Genomic DNA, 19,317 nt, shown 5'->3' on the forward strand with positions numbered 1-19,317 from the left:
TCAGCACTTGGAGCAAAGTCATTTTCATCAAGTGCTGGAATAATTTACCACATACATTCCACGTTTTTCCCCCCTATCCTCATTGGTTTTCCCCTTGTGAAAGAGTAAGAAGCAAGAGCGAAAGAATTTGTAGCATTTAGCAAAAGGCATTTCTCGGCCTTCCTAGTTTGTATGTTTTTGTTGTGTCCTGTTTGGGATTGGAGGTTGGGTCTGTGGGGAAGTGGAAGGGTGATGTATGGTTGAGTTTGAGCGATGGATTTTGGCCCACCCCTTGTGTGTACAGTGCACTTGAAGGAAAAGAACGCTGTTGTGAGCTCTGGGACTAGTCCAAGACTCACGGAGGCCCTGGGGTTAAACCTGCTGTAAACACTGAAGAACGAGCCCCTGCTATTCATCCATCATTACAGCAATTAATCACATGCCGTTCTCTTAACATGCAAGGGGTTTAGTGCTCCTTTTTTTTTTTTTTTTTTTAAACAGGCCCAGATGGAGTAGCTGGTGCAGGCAGGGCATGTGTGTCACGTTGTTTAAATATTGAGCCTTTGTATTCAGGGATGGTATTACATTGCAAAATATCACCTAATTTTACTTCCACACATGCATAAAGATTGTGTGTGTATGCTGCTAATGCCTTTTTAATGCATATGTATATGCAAGTGGGCATTCATTTGTTCATTAGTGGGTCTTTAGTCATATAGGTGAGTTTATTCTTCAGTTTTTGTAACTCACGACAAGTAGTGATGCTATACTTACATAGTTGCTACCAAACAGTTGATGGACCCCATTGACTTCCATAGTAGGAAAAAAAAAATACTATGGAAGTCAATGGGGTCCATCAACTGTTTGGTTACAGACATTTTTCAAAATATCTTCTTTTGTGTTCAACAGAAAAAAGAAATTCTTACAGGTTTGAAACAACTTGAGGGTGAGTAAATGATGACAGAATTTTTGGGTGAACTCTCCCTTTAAAGTCCCTGTAAAGTCAAAATTAAGTATGTGTTCTGAGTTTGTCACACCACAGAAAAATGTGTTATTAGCCACCTAGCCAAATTTGAATGATAAAAAAAGCTGGCAAGTACATAAAATAAGCTATCAAAATCTTGAAAAAATGAGCAGTAGTCTCTGTTCTCAAATGCTGGGGGCGTGTCCACTGGCTGCGCTGAAACCACGCCCACTCGCAGGAAAGCTTCCGTCGCCACACTCAACTGTCACCGCTACAGACGGAATGGATGCTCCTAGCAGATTAATTTGTTTTACAAAGCCATACATGTTCGAGCCTGGACTACCTACTATAATTATAACATAAGCACACAAGGCAACTTACACTCATTGGTGCGCACGCACTGCCGACGATGGCACCAGTTGTTGGCGCGACGGGAGGATGAAGGCCGATGCGGGAGATAGTCGGTTCGGCCCCATTTACCAGTAACAGCGGATTATCAGTGAATCCCAGTTGTCTCCGACGAAAGTTTATAAAACTATCGCGTGTAAAATGATCACTACAGAGGCGGTGATCCTCAGCTGTCCATCAAGGTGGCTCTTCACAAAATTAATCCACCTCTTCTTAATGTGATAGTTTTTCAGAAATTTAAATAAGGACACCGATCTGTTTTGTACGTGATCGCATCCAGGACCAGGTAGGTACGCATTTCTGTGACGAAGGCATATAGCTAGCAAACTGTAGGCTGTAGTAACTAATAGTACTGACCGTATCTCGCGATCGGCAAACTGATGTGAATGTGCTATATTGTTAGCGGAGGGGCAGCGTCAGGGGCTCCAGTGCGTCATCAAGTAGGGGCGTGTCCAGGAGCTCAGGGGCTTCAGTGCGTCATCGAGCCCCCGTTTCAGCCCCGCCCAAAAAATCCGGAACACAGCAATGGTGAAAAACTGTTTAACGGTCTAACTCCACAATTCAGTACTTCACAGTTCACAGTCTTTGTAATATGTTTTAGCAATACATTTCTAACATTTATAATGCGTTTAGAATTTTTTTTTAGAATTGCCTTTACAGGGACTTTAAGGCTTGTCAGTAAACAGCCACTGTTATGATTAGCCAACATCACTATAGGAAATAACAATAGCCATGTCAAGTAAATCAAATGAGTCTCTTTAAGTTAATTAAAAGCAAACACAACAGCACGTACCTTATTATTCTAACTGTATATTAGCATAATTTTTTTTATATATAAAAAACATAATGTTTGTTAGTAGGAAGCATGAGAAGAGACTGATCCCATGAATTGATTTTAAGAGCAATACATTAACCTGTGATCTGTAATAAAAAAAAAAAAAAACCTGAATAAATATCATTAATGTAGCTAGCTACTCTTTCTTAGCAGCATGCAATATAGCTACAGTAAGTTTTCAAAAGAGTATAGCTTTACTGTAGCTCAACTATTTTAACTTTGTAGCTTCGCAACAAAGTAGTTTCACTTTAAATGGTTGCATTTGCCACACTTAACAACTATTTCTGCTTGTTATAACCGTTCCAAGCCTACTGTCTGGGCTTTTGCTAGTGTTTTTATTTCCATCTAATTCATCCGTCTGTCATTTACAAAGTTGTTAATACAAGATATTTTGCTTCTGAAAAGGTCAGTCAACTCATATTAGAGATTCCTTTAATCTGACAAATTTCAGGGGGTGTGTTAGCGGTGCTTTCATCATCAGAGTATCTGGACCGCATCTGTTCTAGGCATTATGCAGCCTTATCCATTCACAGTACAGTTACAGACATCTACAAATCCTCTCTTTATAAATATTTAGGGCACAAATCAGTGGTGTGATTTTGCCTTTGCCCTTTTTTTTCCGGTTGCAGATCAATTCCTTTTTTATGGGATTTACTTTCACGTAAGCCCCTCATCTGTTCGCTAGTTGCACTGCCAGTAGGCTGAGCTGTTAGCCTGTTGTGCTGCTAGCCGGTGATGGAGTGGATCTGTCCCCAGGGTGACTAATATCTGACCTTCCACTGGCAGCCCCTTTAGCCCACAGACCTGCCCAGAGGCGCAAGTGAAGCACAGCTCTGATTCCGACCGAGTCAGCGCCTCCCTAAATGAGAAATATTGAGCGGCGGTGAGCAGTGGGGAGGGCCGGGTACTCGGATGCAGTGCAAAGGAGAAAATATTGGGTTTGTTTCCTCAGATTACCTGTCAGGTTAGGTCTCCAGTCTCTCCTCGACTCCATTCCACAGCGTAACGTTATGTTCCCGCATAACACACATCAAGTGCCTGACAACCTAATCTTCCCCAAAAGAAGCAAACAATACTACAACCAGCAGAAAATGTTCTTGCAGAGAGCCGATTCAAAGAGCAAAGCAATATGACTATAAAAACTCTCTTGTGATGCCAGTCCATCTGGTTATTTTAATGGCGGTGTAAGAGCAGGTCGGTTTCACTGAAGATAATTTAGTGAACATTACCGCGTTTTTGTGTTCTTTGCAAGAAACATCACATTTTTCTTAATAGCTTGGAAATGACACCTCCCTGCAGTCTTGACCATTTACCGTGACTTAACAAGACAGGAGGGTAAACCGAAGTAAACAACAGTCTATTCACTCCCAAAAGCTTCAAACTTTTAATTAGGACAAATCAATTCAACAGAAAAGCGAGAGTGAAAGGCAAAATAAACAAATAAAAGAGTAATTAGCAAATTACACAGTGCCTGTTCCAGAGACGCCATAAGACTAATTAGTGTAGAAGGAGGGATGGAAGGGAGCTCTGTGATTGGTGACAGAGGGGTGGCAAAAATAAGGCGAATGGACACATGGGACAGAGATATGAGGACATCTGTATTCCACATGAACAAACCTGAGCATGTTCCCTGTGAAAAAGCTTGACATTCAGCTTTACACACTGACGTTTGCCAAATCCCAGGAAGCTCTTTGCCTGGTCAGGTTTTGCTGTCCATTAAAATTTTACAGTTTTATGGCGCACCTGTTCAAGGCTGAATTCCACTCTCAGTAAAGTACCTGTGATTCTCCAGCAAGCTGCACTGAATCACATCTCATATGAGAGGAGAAAATGTCCTTAAATAGAGCAATCGAACAAAAATTACGCGATGAAACAAATTATTTGAAACGATTCTGTAGCACAAAAGGGGCCATTTAAATCTTAAATTGGCTTGAATAAAAATTTCTGATTATTTGCCACATGAACAATCCTGATTTAAATTATTAAAATCCCTATAGATCTATAGTGTACTTTATGCTATTTTCAGTGTCTAGGTGAAAATGTCATTTAATTTGTTCAATGGATTTGAACACATGACTCTTAAAAGGCACACTATGCAAGATTTGTACCTTAATATAACAGCTTCGAAGTCGAACATGAATTGTTCACGACAAGACTAGTAATATGGGCTAACAAAGTCAATTTTGATTTCATGTCGACTTTAAGAGCCAGTTCATTTTAGTGAATCAAATCCATACATCCAATGACCAAATTATTCTTAAGAGCTGGTTGTCTTTTTGTGAATAAAAACTATACAGCGTGACCAGTATAGTTTGATTCCCAAACAAATGACTCTTAAGAAAAGGTTATTTTTAGTGTATCAGAAACATATAGCACAACCAATGTAGCCTGATTCCCAAAACGAATTACTCTTAAGACCCAGTTCTTTTTTGTCACTCAACAACATGCAGTGTGTGACCAGTGTAGTCTGATTCACAAACAAATGACTCTTAAGAGCCGATTTTGAATCAGTCTTAAACAATGTGATATGTAATTTACAGTATTGGCCAAGAGAGTGTCTTTTTTAAATGTAAGCAAAAATGGATAATATAACTGAAACCTGATTAACAAATTAGATAGAATTTAAATTGAAGAATTGCAAGAGCTTGTGAATCAGCATAAGATTCATTTTGAGAATCTGTATCAATATTCAGCTAGTGCAAAGAGAGTTTGTAGTGCATTTTTGGGTCATTCCCTTAATCCAAAATATCTGGTTTCCTATCAGTCAGTCACGTTTGACGTTACATCAGTAACTGAAGAACTGGGATCTCGCCTGAGAGCCTGATCACCTTTAACTGGTACAGAGCAAGCCAATGGACATTGGAGGGTGAGATTTGCATCGCGAACCACACACAGTGTCACGGCTATATAAGGATGCGTGCGGGACTCACTCATTGAGCTTTCACTTCTGAGCCGAGTGTTTCTGTAGAAGATTCTCTGCTTTCATCTCTCATAGTGGTGTAACAGAACCAGGATGTGTTGGTGTGACAGTGCGTCAGTGATGGTCGCCTTCTGGAGGAGGATTTTGCACACTGTGCATTCTCTAAAAGAGCATTTCTGAGTGCTGTGCAGGCAACCTTTCCCCTGTGCACTTCAGCACAAAAGAGCTTTTTCCTCTAAAAGAGTAAACATGGGTGTGACTTTGCATCTATTTCAAAATGTCATTCCACCCGTGTGTCTCTGGATGCGGTCGTTACCTGGCCCCGGCTGACAGTCATGATAACTGCTGGCACAGACACTGTGCAAGGTCAGGGAGGACGAGGAGTAGGTCTTGATGGTTGTGCCTTACTGGCCCAACCGGACCTGGTTTCCAGAACTGATGCTCCTCACGACAGACCCTCCCTGGTGGATTCCCCTGAGGAAGCACCTGCACCATATGGCACCCGTGTCTAGACCTCTGGAACCTTCACGTGTGGTCTCTGGACGGGACACAGAGGACTAAAGTGGCCTACCGCCAGCGGTAGAAGACGTGATCATCAAGAGGCCCCTCTACATATAGCTTCTGCTTTGAAGCAGAGTCTGTTTGTTGATTGGTGTACTTCTCACAGAGAAGACCCCCGTAAATGTCCGATCACAGTCATCCTTTCCTTCCTGCAAGAAGGGCTGGAGTGAAGACTGTCTCCCTCCAACCTGAAAGTGTATGTTGCCGCTATCCTTGCACATTACAATGCAGTAGAAGGTAAGTCAATGGGAAAGCACAACCTGGTCATCAGGTTCCTGAAAAGCGTGAGGAGGTTGAAACATCCTTAACCTCGCCTCTTCCCCTCTTGGGACCTCTCTCTGGTCTTAATGGCCCTACAGAGAGCTCCCTTTGAGCCTTTGCAGTCATTTCCCAAGTTCCCACCACTCCCTTCAGGGATCAGGTGGTTACTTTCAAGCGCTGCCCCCTGAGGAGGCAGACCCAGTTCCCTCCTTCAGGGAACGGTGGTTGCAATAGGCAACCTGGACGTTTTCCTTAACAATTGTTTCCATGGCAAAAAGAAAAAAAAAAACGGAAAAGAAGAAAAAAACCTGTGACCTGACAGCATTGTGAAAACGCCTATTTGCAGAGTGACAAATTCAGCAAAGCCATGCAGCTGAAAAATGAAACCTTACATTATTTAGCTCTCTATGCAGAACTGACCCACTAACAGACACCTTTCTTTGCCCTTTACTTAGTAGTGAGCATAATTTATAAAGCCTGCTTCATGAAATAACTCCTGACTCAATAATAATCATTCATCAGATCTAACCAGCGCATCAGTGTGTTCTCATCAGCCCGTGTCTTTGTTTCAATCGTGGCCCTGTGGAGCTTAATTTCAGCGTGTGAATATCGTCACCCGTGAGCGGCAACAATCGGCCTGAGGTTGAGAAGTTGTGGATTATGAATAATACAGAGATAGAAGAGTCATATTTCCCCTGACACAGCCTCCCCTTTGAGTATTACACCCATTTGCACTATAAAGTGAGCAAGAGGAACACTTGTTATCGAGATGAGGTAGACCCTGTGTCTGTGTTACTGTCTGTGTGAGGGAATGAGAGAGAGAAATAGAGCATTGTGCTCCATTCGCTCAGCTGGAGACTATTCTAGCCAACATAAAAAGGAAAAATCATGCATAAAACAAAGAGATTTTACAAAAGGAAAAAAAAAAAGAGCATTAATGCCTGAGTGTGCACCTAAGCACATGAAGTCAGATTTCAATGGTAACAGCAGGTCAGCTGTCCACTGTGAGTGTGTGAGCTCATATGGAAATTGATATCCTTTGGACATTTAGAGAGAAAATGGTGCCCGTAATTTTAGTTGTTGATGTCAAAGCATGGACGTCCAATCAAACTGAATTTTGGCAGAAATTCATCTGTCACTCAGTAGAAGATAGCCAAATTAGCCAGGTGCCAACATGGACAGGTTGCGTGGCATCATTGAAAACCATAAATAAAAACTGTGGAAGGGTAAAAGAAAATACAAGCCAGACTACATTAAATATGTTTTTCACTTTCAGTGAGAATGAACTTGGTGTGTGCCAGCCACAATACATTTTATTACGTTAAGATAGAATAAAGTCATATTATTTATTATATAAAAAAATGATATATATATATATATATATGAAGAGTTCAGATGCAAAAGCCTCTAAGTGCCATCTGAAATTTTCTTCTAGAATTGTCATTTTTATCAAACTTGTATATCTAAGTTCAGTAATTTCACTTAAATGGCAATGACAACTACCTATTAATTGTCATTTAAGTGAAATGACTTAACTTAAATATACAAGCTTGATAAAAATGATCATTCTAGAAGAAAATTTCAGATGGCACTTAGAGGCTTTTGCATCTGAACTCTTCATATATAGCTTGAGTTTAGTTTAGTTTGAATATTTATAAAGCACATTTAAAAACAACAGATGTTGTAACCTAAGAGCTGTACAAAAATGTAAAATAGATTTAAAACAGATTTAAAGACTGGACATGTAATGATACAAAACCTCAATGGACAGATTAAAATGTTACACCCTCAAAAAGAATTAAAACAAAGAATAGCTACAAATGGGTTTTCAAAGAGGATTTAAACACAAAAAATAGAAGGGGAAGATCTAATATGGAGGGGAAGACTATTCCAGAGCCTTTAGCTTTAAACGTGAACGAGGGACTGAGAGGAGTAATTACTAGATGACCAAAGAGACCTTGAAGCAGTATACGGGGTGAAGGGATCACAAATATACTGGGGAGCAATTCCATGCAAAGCTTTAAAAACAAAGAGCAGAATTTTAAAATGAACACCGAACTAGACCAGTAGCTAATGTAAAGAGGCAAGTACAGGAGTAATGTGCTCACGTTTACTAGTGCCATTCAATAATCTGGCAGCACCAATCCAAGCGATCTAAAGCTGATTTAGGCAAAGCCAGATAAAGTGAATTACAGTAGTCTAACCTTAGTGTTTCAAGGTCCTCCTTAGAAAGCATCTTCTTGATTCTTGCAATAGGCCTAGATCTTAAATGAAAGAAACTGCTTTTCACAACAGCACTGATCTGCTTATAAAAACACAATGTGGGATCAAAAATAACAAGGTTTTTGACACAGTCGCGTACATTAGAAGAGAGGGGACCAAGCTGATTGACAATGCCAGAGGTCAGGACTGATGGGCCAAAGACGATTATTTCAGGTTTATCGCTATTTAGCTGTTCATCCGGCATTTTATGTCATAAAGACATTCAAACAGATTAGATACAGAACAGCTGTAATTTTTCACAGGAGGATAAAGCTGGGTGGGTCATTGGTAACCTTTAACAAAGCAAATTCAGTACAGTGTATGATAAAGATATAGCTCTAAAAATCGTTCTAAATATAAAACAATAGCGTAGTCCACACCACAACTATAATGATAATGGCACAGAGAAACATATCATTTGCTTTTTTTTTTTTTTTTTCAGCTGATGAATGATAAAAACAATGACAGCCAATCAGAATCCACCCTGCTTTAAAGAGCTCGAGCATTTAAAGCAGCAGACGCGTACACTTAGAATAAACAGAACGTTATCGCTCAGTGGTGTGGATGCTAATATAGTTATAAAGTTATCATTCTTGGTGTGAACGGGCCTTTATAGTTAGAAGACTCTAAAGAGGACACTCATAAAGTGTTTCCTTACTTTCTAAACATAATTACTTTTGTGGAGTAGTTACCTAGCTAACCATTTTAGATTCCCAGAACATTCTGGGAACATTACAAACGTGTTTGGATCCCATAATGTTTTAAACATTCCCAAAACATACATTTTTAGGGCTTATTATTGCTTATAAACAGAATGTTCTGTGTCCGTAAAGAACACTTTTCTGGCTATTTGCAAAACGTTTCCCTAACCTTCCACAAATGCTCACCTAATGTTCCCCTAATCTCTTTAATCTGTAGTTTAGCTAGCTACATTTTTATATTGCTCAACACTGCCAGTTAGTTCTCCCAGCAACCACCTACCTTTGAGTGTGTCTGTATGTCGCATATTATTGTTTTAACTCTCACAGTCCCACATACACACTAGACTATCTGAACTCAGAGAGTTCATTAAGAGCCAGTGATTTAAAGGCGTTTGGCTATGTTTACATTCCTGCCTCACTTGAAATGGTGTCTGAGTGGACAGCTGAAAGTCACATGCTCTCTAAACACACTCACTGTTCTCCTGCACTACAGCTCGAATCAACCCAGTGCATAAGATCAAGAATGTGCAAAGAGCGAGTTTAGGTTTATCCTAATGTAGCTTAGCCTATGCCATTGGATATGAAACATGAATTGAATTTACATATGATGTGGTAAGACATTTTTGGCAGAAGGATCGTCAAATGAGGTCGGGGAAAAAAGAGTGGAAGAAGATAAAAAGAAAAGAGGAATGAAGATGAAGAAAAAGAAGAAAAGGGAGTTTTTAACTCTAAGGTTGGACTATTTTTTTCAGCAACATGCTGTGTGCTCCTCTTAAATGTGCTTTTCATCCGAATTTACTCGGAGCATGTAATTGCTTTTGGCACATAAGAACATACGCCGTATAAGGAGGCACTGAATAAATTATGAAGCCCTGTTTTTCCATCGTTCATCTTTAAAATCTGTAGCGGTGCGCTTGAAACACTCTAGAATCACCCTCTGGTCATGTCACTCCCGTGATCTGAACAAATCCTCCACATCTGGAAAAAAAACAAAAACGGGAATGTGGGTTCAGAAATCTAGTTCACCCAAAGAAAGCGCTCTCGCTTTACAGTCCCCTCATTTTAACATGAATATTCTCGACTTATGACTAATCTTAACAAAATAAACTTGAGAAAACTGGATAGAAGCGTGGCCTAATCTTCACTTTTACATGCAAACAGAACTGCTTTCACTCTAAATAAGCACAAGCTGCCCCAAGGCTCTCTGGATGGTAATTATACCATTCTGTATAAGGCAGCACAGCTGGGAACGGATCACATTCAATTATTATATCAAACATTAATTATTAGCCCATTACCTATACTATAGAGTGCATATCCTGAGCCCACCCCCTCACATAAACCCTCATAAATGCGCTTTTCTGACAAAAAAAAAAAAAAAAAAAAAACTTAAGTGCCTCAAATCCTCACAAATACAGATTAGTCCTGGAGAAAATGCAGACACAAAATCCCTCACAAAATGACAATGAATTCCTACTCGGAGTGACAGTGAAGTTAAGGTATGCTTCGCTTTTCAAAAGCCTTCTTTAAAAGTAAGTTTACACACAGTCTTTGTCCCGAAACGCTCTTTCTTTTTTTGCTCCACGCTTCATCGGTTCTGGGAGAGGCCTATTTATTTCACTCGTCAAATCATTCACTCATCTGGTTACCATGGTTTCGGCAGATCATCCTCTGTTTGAGGCCAGAGATAGTCCGTCAGCGTTATGATGGGCTGTCACGCGAAGAATATGGAAGAGTATATCTCAGATTGAAATAATAATAATGCCTGTCTATCATCATAAGCTTCCTGACGAGCCTTGGCACTTCCTGGGTTTCAGAATGCCACACTGACTTCCTGTCTGAACTCAACACAGCTGCCGACCACCAGAAGCGCTTACAGATATTCCAGTGATCCAGTTAACACAGTTTGACAAAATCATGTTGATGGTGAAAAACATAGCAATGGCAAAGTCTTGCTGACATTTAAACACTTCTATTAACGGCAATTAGCTTAATTTTGTTTTAAAATGTAAAAAAAATATTGTGAAATATTATTACAATTTAAATAAAATTTAATTTATTCCTGTGAGGGTAAAGCTGAATTTTCAGCATCATTACTCCTGTCTTCAGTGTCACATGACCCTTCAGAAATTATTATAATATGGTGATTTGCTGCTCAATTATCAGTTGAAAACAGTTGCGCTCATTAATATTTTTTTTGTGGAAATAGTGATACTGTTTTCAGGATTCTATGATGAATAGAAAGATAAAAATAAAAATAAAAACATTTATTTGGAATACAAATCTTTTGTAAGATTATACATGTCTTTAATGTTACTTTTGGTACATTTAATGCTTACTTGCAAAAAAAAAAAAAAAAAAATTCTTTTAAAAAGTCATAACCCAAACTTTTGATTGCTAGTGTATTTTATAAGTAAATTAGAAACCGGCTATCTTTGACTTATTCTGTGTCAAAGTCAATGTGAATGGGATAAATCATACATAAATATATTAGATGAAGCTTCGCAACTGCAAACATCCAAACGTAGCGTTGGGCTCAACAAACGGCATGATAATTCTGAGGCATGTTCTGCTCTGTAATTTTGCATGGCTCTTGGATCCAGGTGACACATTTTTCCTCAAAGCACGCACTATTTAAAATCATACCACCAACTCTAATAAAGTTCAACCTAACTTAGTGCATTAATATACTGAAGAATTCAATTGATTTGAAGTCACAGGTGTGTGACTCCCTCAGATTTTAGAGCCTGAACTCTACATTTTATATATTATGCATGCATGTATCCTCTGATGAACCTCCCTCTGGAAAGGTCTTGTTTACCTAAATACAAGCTTTTAACCTGTCCTCCCTCTGCCCTTATCTTTAAAACAGTTCAAGAGAGCTACACAGATCTTCACAGAACACTAGCAAATAGAAACCCACACTTAAAAAAGGTTGATGGGAAACAGCAGCTCACTCATGTGTGAGGGAAGCAAGCAAATGGCTTTTCCCGATGTACTACAGGGTTTTCTATTCTCCGTAACAGTTCATTATTTAATATTTCTCTTGGCTGCAGCATCTAACTACTCTGTCGCTGCATGCATTGCCATCTGACATTTATTTTTATAGGGCTTTATAAAATACAGATTGTTTCAAAGCAGCTGCACAATAATAAACAAGATATCAAGCTTTTTTCACCTGAAGCTTTTATCTAGAGTAAAGTCTTTCCTATCACCTAAAGAGCTTGAAAGAGTCACACATGCTTTCGTTCTATCCCGCCTGGATTACTGTAATTCTTTATATGCAGGAATATCCCAGTTTTCCATTACAAGGCTTCAAATGGTTCAAAACGCTGCAGCCAGATTCCTAACTAGGGTTCGCAAACATGAACATATTACTGGGGGGTGCTGGATGGCAGAGGCAGGCTAAATACACATTAATTGCACAGATATTAACATAAATACATACATAATATTCAATAAAAATAAACATGAATAAGACTTGTTCATGTTTCTTTTTTATTTATTTTTATCGATTACAAAAATTAACTAGATTAGTCACATTTTTTCTGATTAATCACGATTAATCGCCATTAAAACAACTTACGTTTTTAATATATTTTATAATGTAACAATTTCACAGTTAATCTCCAAAGTAATGTAGAAACAACATAAAGACAGTATCTATTTTTATTGATTTTATTGATTGCAAAAATTAACTAGATTAATCACACATTTTTTCTGATTAATCACGATTAATCGCCATTAAATCAACTAACAATGTAACATAAACATAAACAATAACAATTTCACAGTTAATCTCCAAAGTAATGTAGAAACAACATTTCTTTTGGGGAGCTTCTTGCTCCCAAGCTTCTTGTGGGAAGCACACTTCAATTGTGAGTGACGGAATCTAAAACAAAAATCCAGAAAATCACATTGTATGATTTTTAAGTAATTAATTAGCATTTTATTGCATGACATAAGTTTTTGATACATCAGAAAAGCAGAACTTAATATTTGGTACAGAAACCTTTGTTTGCAATTACAGAGATCATAAGTTTCCTGTAGTTCTTGACCAGGTTTGCACACACTGCAGCAGGGATTTTGGCCCACTCCTCCATACAGACCTTCTCCAGATCCTTCAGGTTTCGGGGCTGTCGCTGGGCAATACAGACTTTCAGCTCCCTCCAAAGATTTTCTATTGGGTTCAGGTCTGGAGACTGGCTAGGCCACTCCAGGACCTTGAGATGCTTCTTACGGAGCCACTCCTTAGTTGCCCTGGCTGCGTGTTTCGGGTCATTGTCATGCTGGAAGACCCAGCCACGACACATTTTCAATGCTCTTACTGAGGGAAGGAGGTTGTTGGCCAAGATCTCGCGATACATGGCCCCATCCATCCTCCCCTCAATACGGTGCAGTCGTCCTGTCCCCATTGCAGAAAAGCATCCCCAAAAAATGATGTTTCCACCTCCATGCTTCACGGTTGGGATGGTGTTCTTGGGGTTGTACTCATCCTTCTTCTTCCTCCAAACACGGCGAGTGGAGATTAGACCAAAAAGCTCTATTTTTGTCTCATCAGACCACATGACCTTCTCCCATTCCTTCTCTGGATCATCCAGATGGTCATTGGCAAACTTCAGACGGGCCTGGACATGCGCTGGCTTGAGCAGGGGGACCTTGCGTGCACTGCAGGATTTTAATCCATGACGGCGTAGTGTGTTGCTAATCGTTTTCTTTGAGACTGTGGTCCCAGCTCTCTTCAGGTCATTGACCAGGTCCTGCCGTGTAGTTCTGGGCTGACCCCCTTACTTTCCTCATGATCATTGATGCCCCACGAGGTGAGATCTTGCATGGTGCCCCAGACCGAGGGAGATTGACCGTCATTTTGAACTTCTTCCATTTTCTAATAATTGAGCCAAGCTGCTTGCCTATTGTCCTGTAGCCCATCCCAGCCTTGTGCAGGTCTACAGTTTTCTTTTATACAGGTAACGAGTTCAAACAGGAGCAGTTAATACAGGTAATGAGTGGAGAACAGGAGGGCTTCTTAAAGAAAAACTAACAGGTCTGTGAGAGCCGGAATTCTTACTGGTTGGAAGGTGATCAAATACTTATGTCATGCAATAAAATGCAAATTTATTATTTAAAAATCATACAATGTGATTTTCTGGATTTTTGTTTTAGATTCCGTCACTCACAGTTGAAGTGTACCTATGATATAAATTACAGACCTCTACATGCTTTGTAAGTAGGAAAACCTGCAAAATCGGCAGTGTATCAAATACTTGTTCTCCCCACTATATATATATATATATATATATATATATATACATACTTTATATATATATATATATATATATATATATATATATATATATATATATATAATTTTATAATCATACAATTATAAAATATTTTAAGTATATAAGTTACTTTATAACTCGCAATTGCGAGATTATAACTCAAGATTCTCAGAAAAAAAAGTAATTGCAGGATATCAATTCGCAATTGTGAGAAAAAAAGTCAGAATTCCAAGATTTTAACTCAATTTCTTTGTCAGAATTGCAACTGAATCACAATTCTCAATTCACAATTCTGACCATTGCGAGTTTATATCTCACAATTCAGACTTTATGACACGTAAATAACTGAACTGTGTGTAAACGTTATGCACTCAAATACAGGACTGACAACCATATTCTTCAGCTTTGTGAATAGTAAGTATGATTTGTAATTCCAGGCTGCATCACAAGTCAAACTATGTGCACTGATATTAGTCAAAAGTTTAGACGGCTTCACAGTGATTTTAAAGACTTGCGGCTCTTCCGTGATGGCGATGATGTAAGTCGAATTGTTTTGATTGTTTTGAATTGTTTTGATTCGACTGGAAGCGTGTGGCCGAGCGGGGCTGCTGGGGTTTTGTCCTGCAGGAGAACCGCAGGATCCCGAGTGCACGGTTCTAACCCCGCAGCTCTGTCTCACATGCATTAAACATCAGCTGCCACTCAAAGTTTAACTGCAGGTTCACAGTGTAATTGCTTCCTATTTTAGTGAGGTCGATGCCAACTGCATAGCAATGAGACAACAGCTGCACACGGACACGCGCACGCTCAAGCATACACAAGCAGTCACATGTTCGCCCAGGCACTTTTCTTGCTTTCCCTCATGCATACATGCACGACTACAATTAGAGTGAGCTTTCATTAACATTGATTAATGTAATGGCTCTACTCCTTGCAGTGACAAGATCTCACTGTCTGGCACACAGACGGAACATAAGCCGTGAATACCTGGCTGATTTTAACTGATCCGGGCTCTGTCCAACCTGTTTTATCTGGGGTCAGACTCAGGCATTTAGTCGAGCAGGTTGGAAGCGGTTATCAAAGGTTGATGCTGATCTGGGATCAGATGAGCTGCCTCTACACTGCTTTAACTGATGGTGGATCTGATTTAGGATCAGGCTTAAGGGATTTGAGACTCTCAGTGAACTGCGAGCACTCATCCAAGCAAGATTCTGCTCGCAAGAGTTTGATCGTCTCACTTTTACAGAGAAAGATGTAATTGTACGAGTAAAACTTTACTTGAATGCATTAGGAAAGTGCTGTGGGCATCAGTAGGAGAATTTGCAGATGCTGACGGCAACATTCACCTCCATCCTCCCCACCACCACCAGGATGGTCCCTTCCTATATTTCCCAGGGGGGTCGGCTGCGCCCCTGCCTTCGTCTTCAGTTACTTTTTTCAAGTAAAAAGTAATCTGATTATGTAACCCACATTACTTACGTTACCCCCAACACTGAACACCCCTATAGTTGTGCTTTCTCTTTTTATAGTTTTGACTGTTAACCAAAAAGTTTGGAAACTTAAAACCTATTTAGAAATTCACTAATAATGGGGTCTTTAAAGATGTAACCATGAATACGCAAATATCATATTGGATTATAACTGAGATTACTTACTGTAATGCCAAGTCCCCATTGTATCTAAATTACCAGCCCTACTGTGGCCTTGTGTGCATGTGTCTTCTAAAAAATTCAGAGTGAGTTAAAGCAGAAGTGTGATTAAGCGAGAGTGGAAAACTGTTTATGACCTGATTTTTTTATGTGTTTACTGCAAGTGTGTGTAAGCAAGAGATACAGTGTGTCAGTAAAAAGAGAATGAATTATCAGTATTAATTTGTGACTGAAGTCTCCTTTATCAGTTCAACCCGCACTGTCTCTTTATAGGCTGCTAGCCCATCCTGCAGCTTTCCGATGAAGTGAGTGGATTAATGCAGGATTCGAGTGTGGCGGGAAACAGGGGCTCGACAATCTGTGCAGAGTCCCTCAGCGCACACGTGTAAGACACAACAGCGTCCTGCGCAACATACACACGCACACCCTGCTGTATACAAACACACTTTCATGGCGGGTTCCCCCTCCTCCTCGTCACACGAACACACACATGCGGAATGCTGTAACCAACAGCAACAAGCAGAGTGGGGAGCTGAGAGAGCCTTGTCACACTTTTGGTTCTCATGCCCATGGGATGGTTTGTCGTTCTCGCTCTCTCTCTCTGAGGAAGACGTTATGCATTTTGACAGGATTATAAAAATAAATAATGAGCTGGAAGTTTGTTCGAAAAAGCGACACAATCTCAGAGGCCCTGGGGTGTGTGTGTGTGTAGACTGGCACTACAAAATTGTTTTTTGTAAAATGCATGGTGACTAGTAAGGGTTTGTGGAGTCATATCATGAGCATGTATGGATGTATTATTTATTTACTTTACAATTGCACATAAATATTTACATGCTTACAGCCAGGGGATGTTTATTTTTTTATTTTTTTATTTTTTTGGAGAGGGCACTAGTGACAGCCCTGGTTCCCTAGGCAAGATAAGACATAACCAATTGTAAAAACAGATACACACATAAACACACACACACAACTATGCCCTCTCCCAAATGGGTGGATTACATCTAGCTCCTTCAAGGAGGAGAAAATGTAATTTGGGCCTAATGGAGCCAGGATATCCAACCACACCCTAACCCTAGCCACAACTCTATCCCTCCACATTAGATGTCCAGAGAGGTGGAACTGGACGTCATTTGCAGTGAGCACCACTTGCCCCCAAATGGCACATGTGATGTGTTGCCATTGACTTTCTATGGGCATTACATGAAGTCATGAATACTGGGTGTCCCATTTCTCATTTTAGGTTTCAGACATGTTTCAGGCTTGTGTGCCCTCCTTATACAACCTTTACACATACTCATTTTAATTTTATTTTAGTATCTAAGGCTATTTCTTGCCAGAAATAAGGTAAAAAAAAATAATAAAAAAAAAAGATAAATACAATCTAAACACTGCATACAGTTGTAATCGAAATTAGTGAACCCCCAATCGCAAATCAGGATTATTGGCAACATTTACATACATTCAGCTGTTTGCAATGAACAAATCAAACAAGTAATTCAACACAATCAATTTGGGGAATCCATTTACATTACTTTTGTTTGATTTGTTTATTGCAAACAGCTGAAAGTCTGTAAATTTTGCTGTGGCGAGCAGGACGAGGTCGAGGGCTGTGAGAGCGGTGCGAGGCTGGTGGCGTGATTGATAATGAGCGACACCTGTGCAACGCACCGGTCTTGTATCTCTCACGGAGGAGCGGTAGCATAAAAGGAGCGACGACAGTGAAAATCGAGAGAGGCCAGGCCTGGACTATTTTATTTTATGTTTATGTTTTATTTTATGTGACATCAGTCTTCCATGAGGGGTTTTGTATTTGTTTTATTTTTAGTATCAAAGTTTGTTAAATGTTCATCGGTTCCCACCTCCTTCTTCCCACAACATCTAACCTCATTACACTGGTGCCGAAACCCAGGAAGAAGGAGGTGGGAACCGGCGAACATTCAACAAACTTTAATACTTTAGTGTTTCAGCAGACTAAAGTATTGGTTGCTTTCACCGGAAGGTACAGTTATGACATTTGACTAAACTTTACAAGGTAAATTTAAAAAAAAAAAATTATAATTTGAAACATTTCTCATGCTACAATCTATAACATGCATTACAAAAAGTATTTCATGCTGACTTTAAAGCATATACACTATATCAAAACAATATATATATTTTCTCAGCAATAGATCACATACCTACTAGAGTGCATTTGCACAATTTATTTATCTTAAACTCAACAGCCTTTCACTGTGAATGGCTTTGCAGTCTGAAATGAGTGTCTCTCTTGTTCCTGTTTTATGTGTATAGCTGTGGCTGGGAATTTTCATATTAGTTGCTACACATTGCCAGTCTTATACCCTGCTATTCCAAACAATAAAACCCGACTCTCTCAAATCAATTGCAGAGAAATATGTGCTGATTCTGCTGTTGTAAAATTAGAGTAATTTAAAGGGGGAGACTTCTCTAAGAAAGAGAATATTGTGACCGGTTCGCTTTCTCTTTCTCTCACAAGAGACTACTCTTTCTCTCTCTTTCTCTGTCCATTTGCTCTGGATTATTTCCCCTCTTATTTTGCACAATGGAAACAACGATGTGTTCTTGGAAAATGCACCAACCAAATTTGTAAGGCCTTCAGTGTAGACCCAGACAACAAATATATTGCATCCGGAAGCCAATTCACCCACATTCTGTGGGAAACTCACATATTCAGTTGTGGCACAAAATAAGAGTGAAAGAGAAGGAGGGAGAGAGACACAACTAGGCCTCAAATCTGGCCTAAAAATCAAGTAAATGAGAGTTATTGCATTGCATAAAACAACATCGTTAGAATATTACCTATGTAATACCAAGTTCTGGCATGAAACTCTAGATGGCGCAGGCTGAAAGGTCCTTAACTCAATTTGGTAGTGATCGCATCGTTATCATAGTGCAGCTGATTGGTTGCTGTTGCATCAGTGGCCAATGAGCTGTGGCACAACATTCAAATACTGGTAGTTTTGCTGTTAGCAATCTGCAGAGTGTTTTCAGAAACCCTCCAACTTCCCCAGCTCCACCTGTATAGATCTGCTATGGGGGTTAATTTATGTATGTTACATGTGCAGCAGCAGCAGCAGTATGCCTTACATGCTCACAGCAATGTCTGCGAATGTATTGAAGGTAGCAAGCCTTGGTACTTTCTCTGTAGCAGCAGCAGCAGCGTAGCAGATCTATTCCGCCAAGACCAAAAACGTTAACATTACCATATCCATTACCATTACCATGCTAATCTCTCAGAGAGTTGTCATAACAGAAATATACTCCTTCTGTTAAATTACGTTACTGCACTGCCTGCTCCGCCCTGGCCTCCCCGTACTGCCACAGTCTCCAGGTCCTCTTCCGCTCCACGGGCCTGGCCCTCTATCCCGCCCCCGGGTCCGCCTCCGGTCCACCTCCCTCCTGGACAATTTTAGAGCGTCTGGAAGCCGCTCCTTTGAGGGGGGGGCTATGTAACGGTCACCAGCTGGAGTG

The 19,317-nt window shown here is 39.9% G+C and overlaps 1 protein-coding gene across 1 annotated transcript in view; it reads right to left on the reverse strand.

Moving 5' to 3' along the window:
- Positions 1–17,777, reverse strand: part of mep1ba (meprin A subunit beta a) — a 507,054-nt gene extending 489,277 nt beyond the window's left edge. The window contains exon 1 of the mRNA XM_084432519.1: positions 17,709–17,777. Within this exon, the coding sequence (XP_084288645.1) occupies positions 17,709–17,762 (54 nt within the window). The 5' untranslated portion in view covers positions 17,763–17,777. The remainder of the gene's footprint in view (positions 1–17,708) is intronic.
- Positions 17,778–19,317: the final 1,540 nt, after the last annotated feature.

This window comes from Rutilus rutilus (assembly GCF_951802725.1).
Source record: "Rutilus rutilus genome assembly, chromosome: 15".
Taxonomy (NCBI): domain Eukaryota; kingdom Metazoa; phylum Chordata; class Actinopteri; order Cypriniformes; family Leuciscidae; genus Rutilus; species Rutilus rutilus.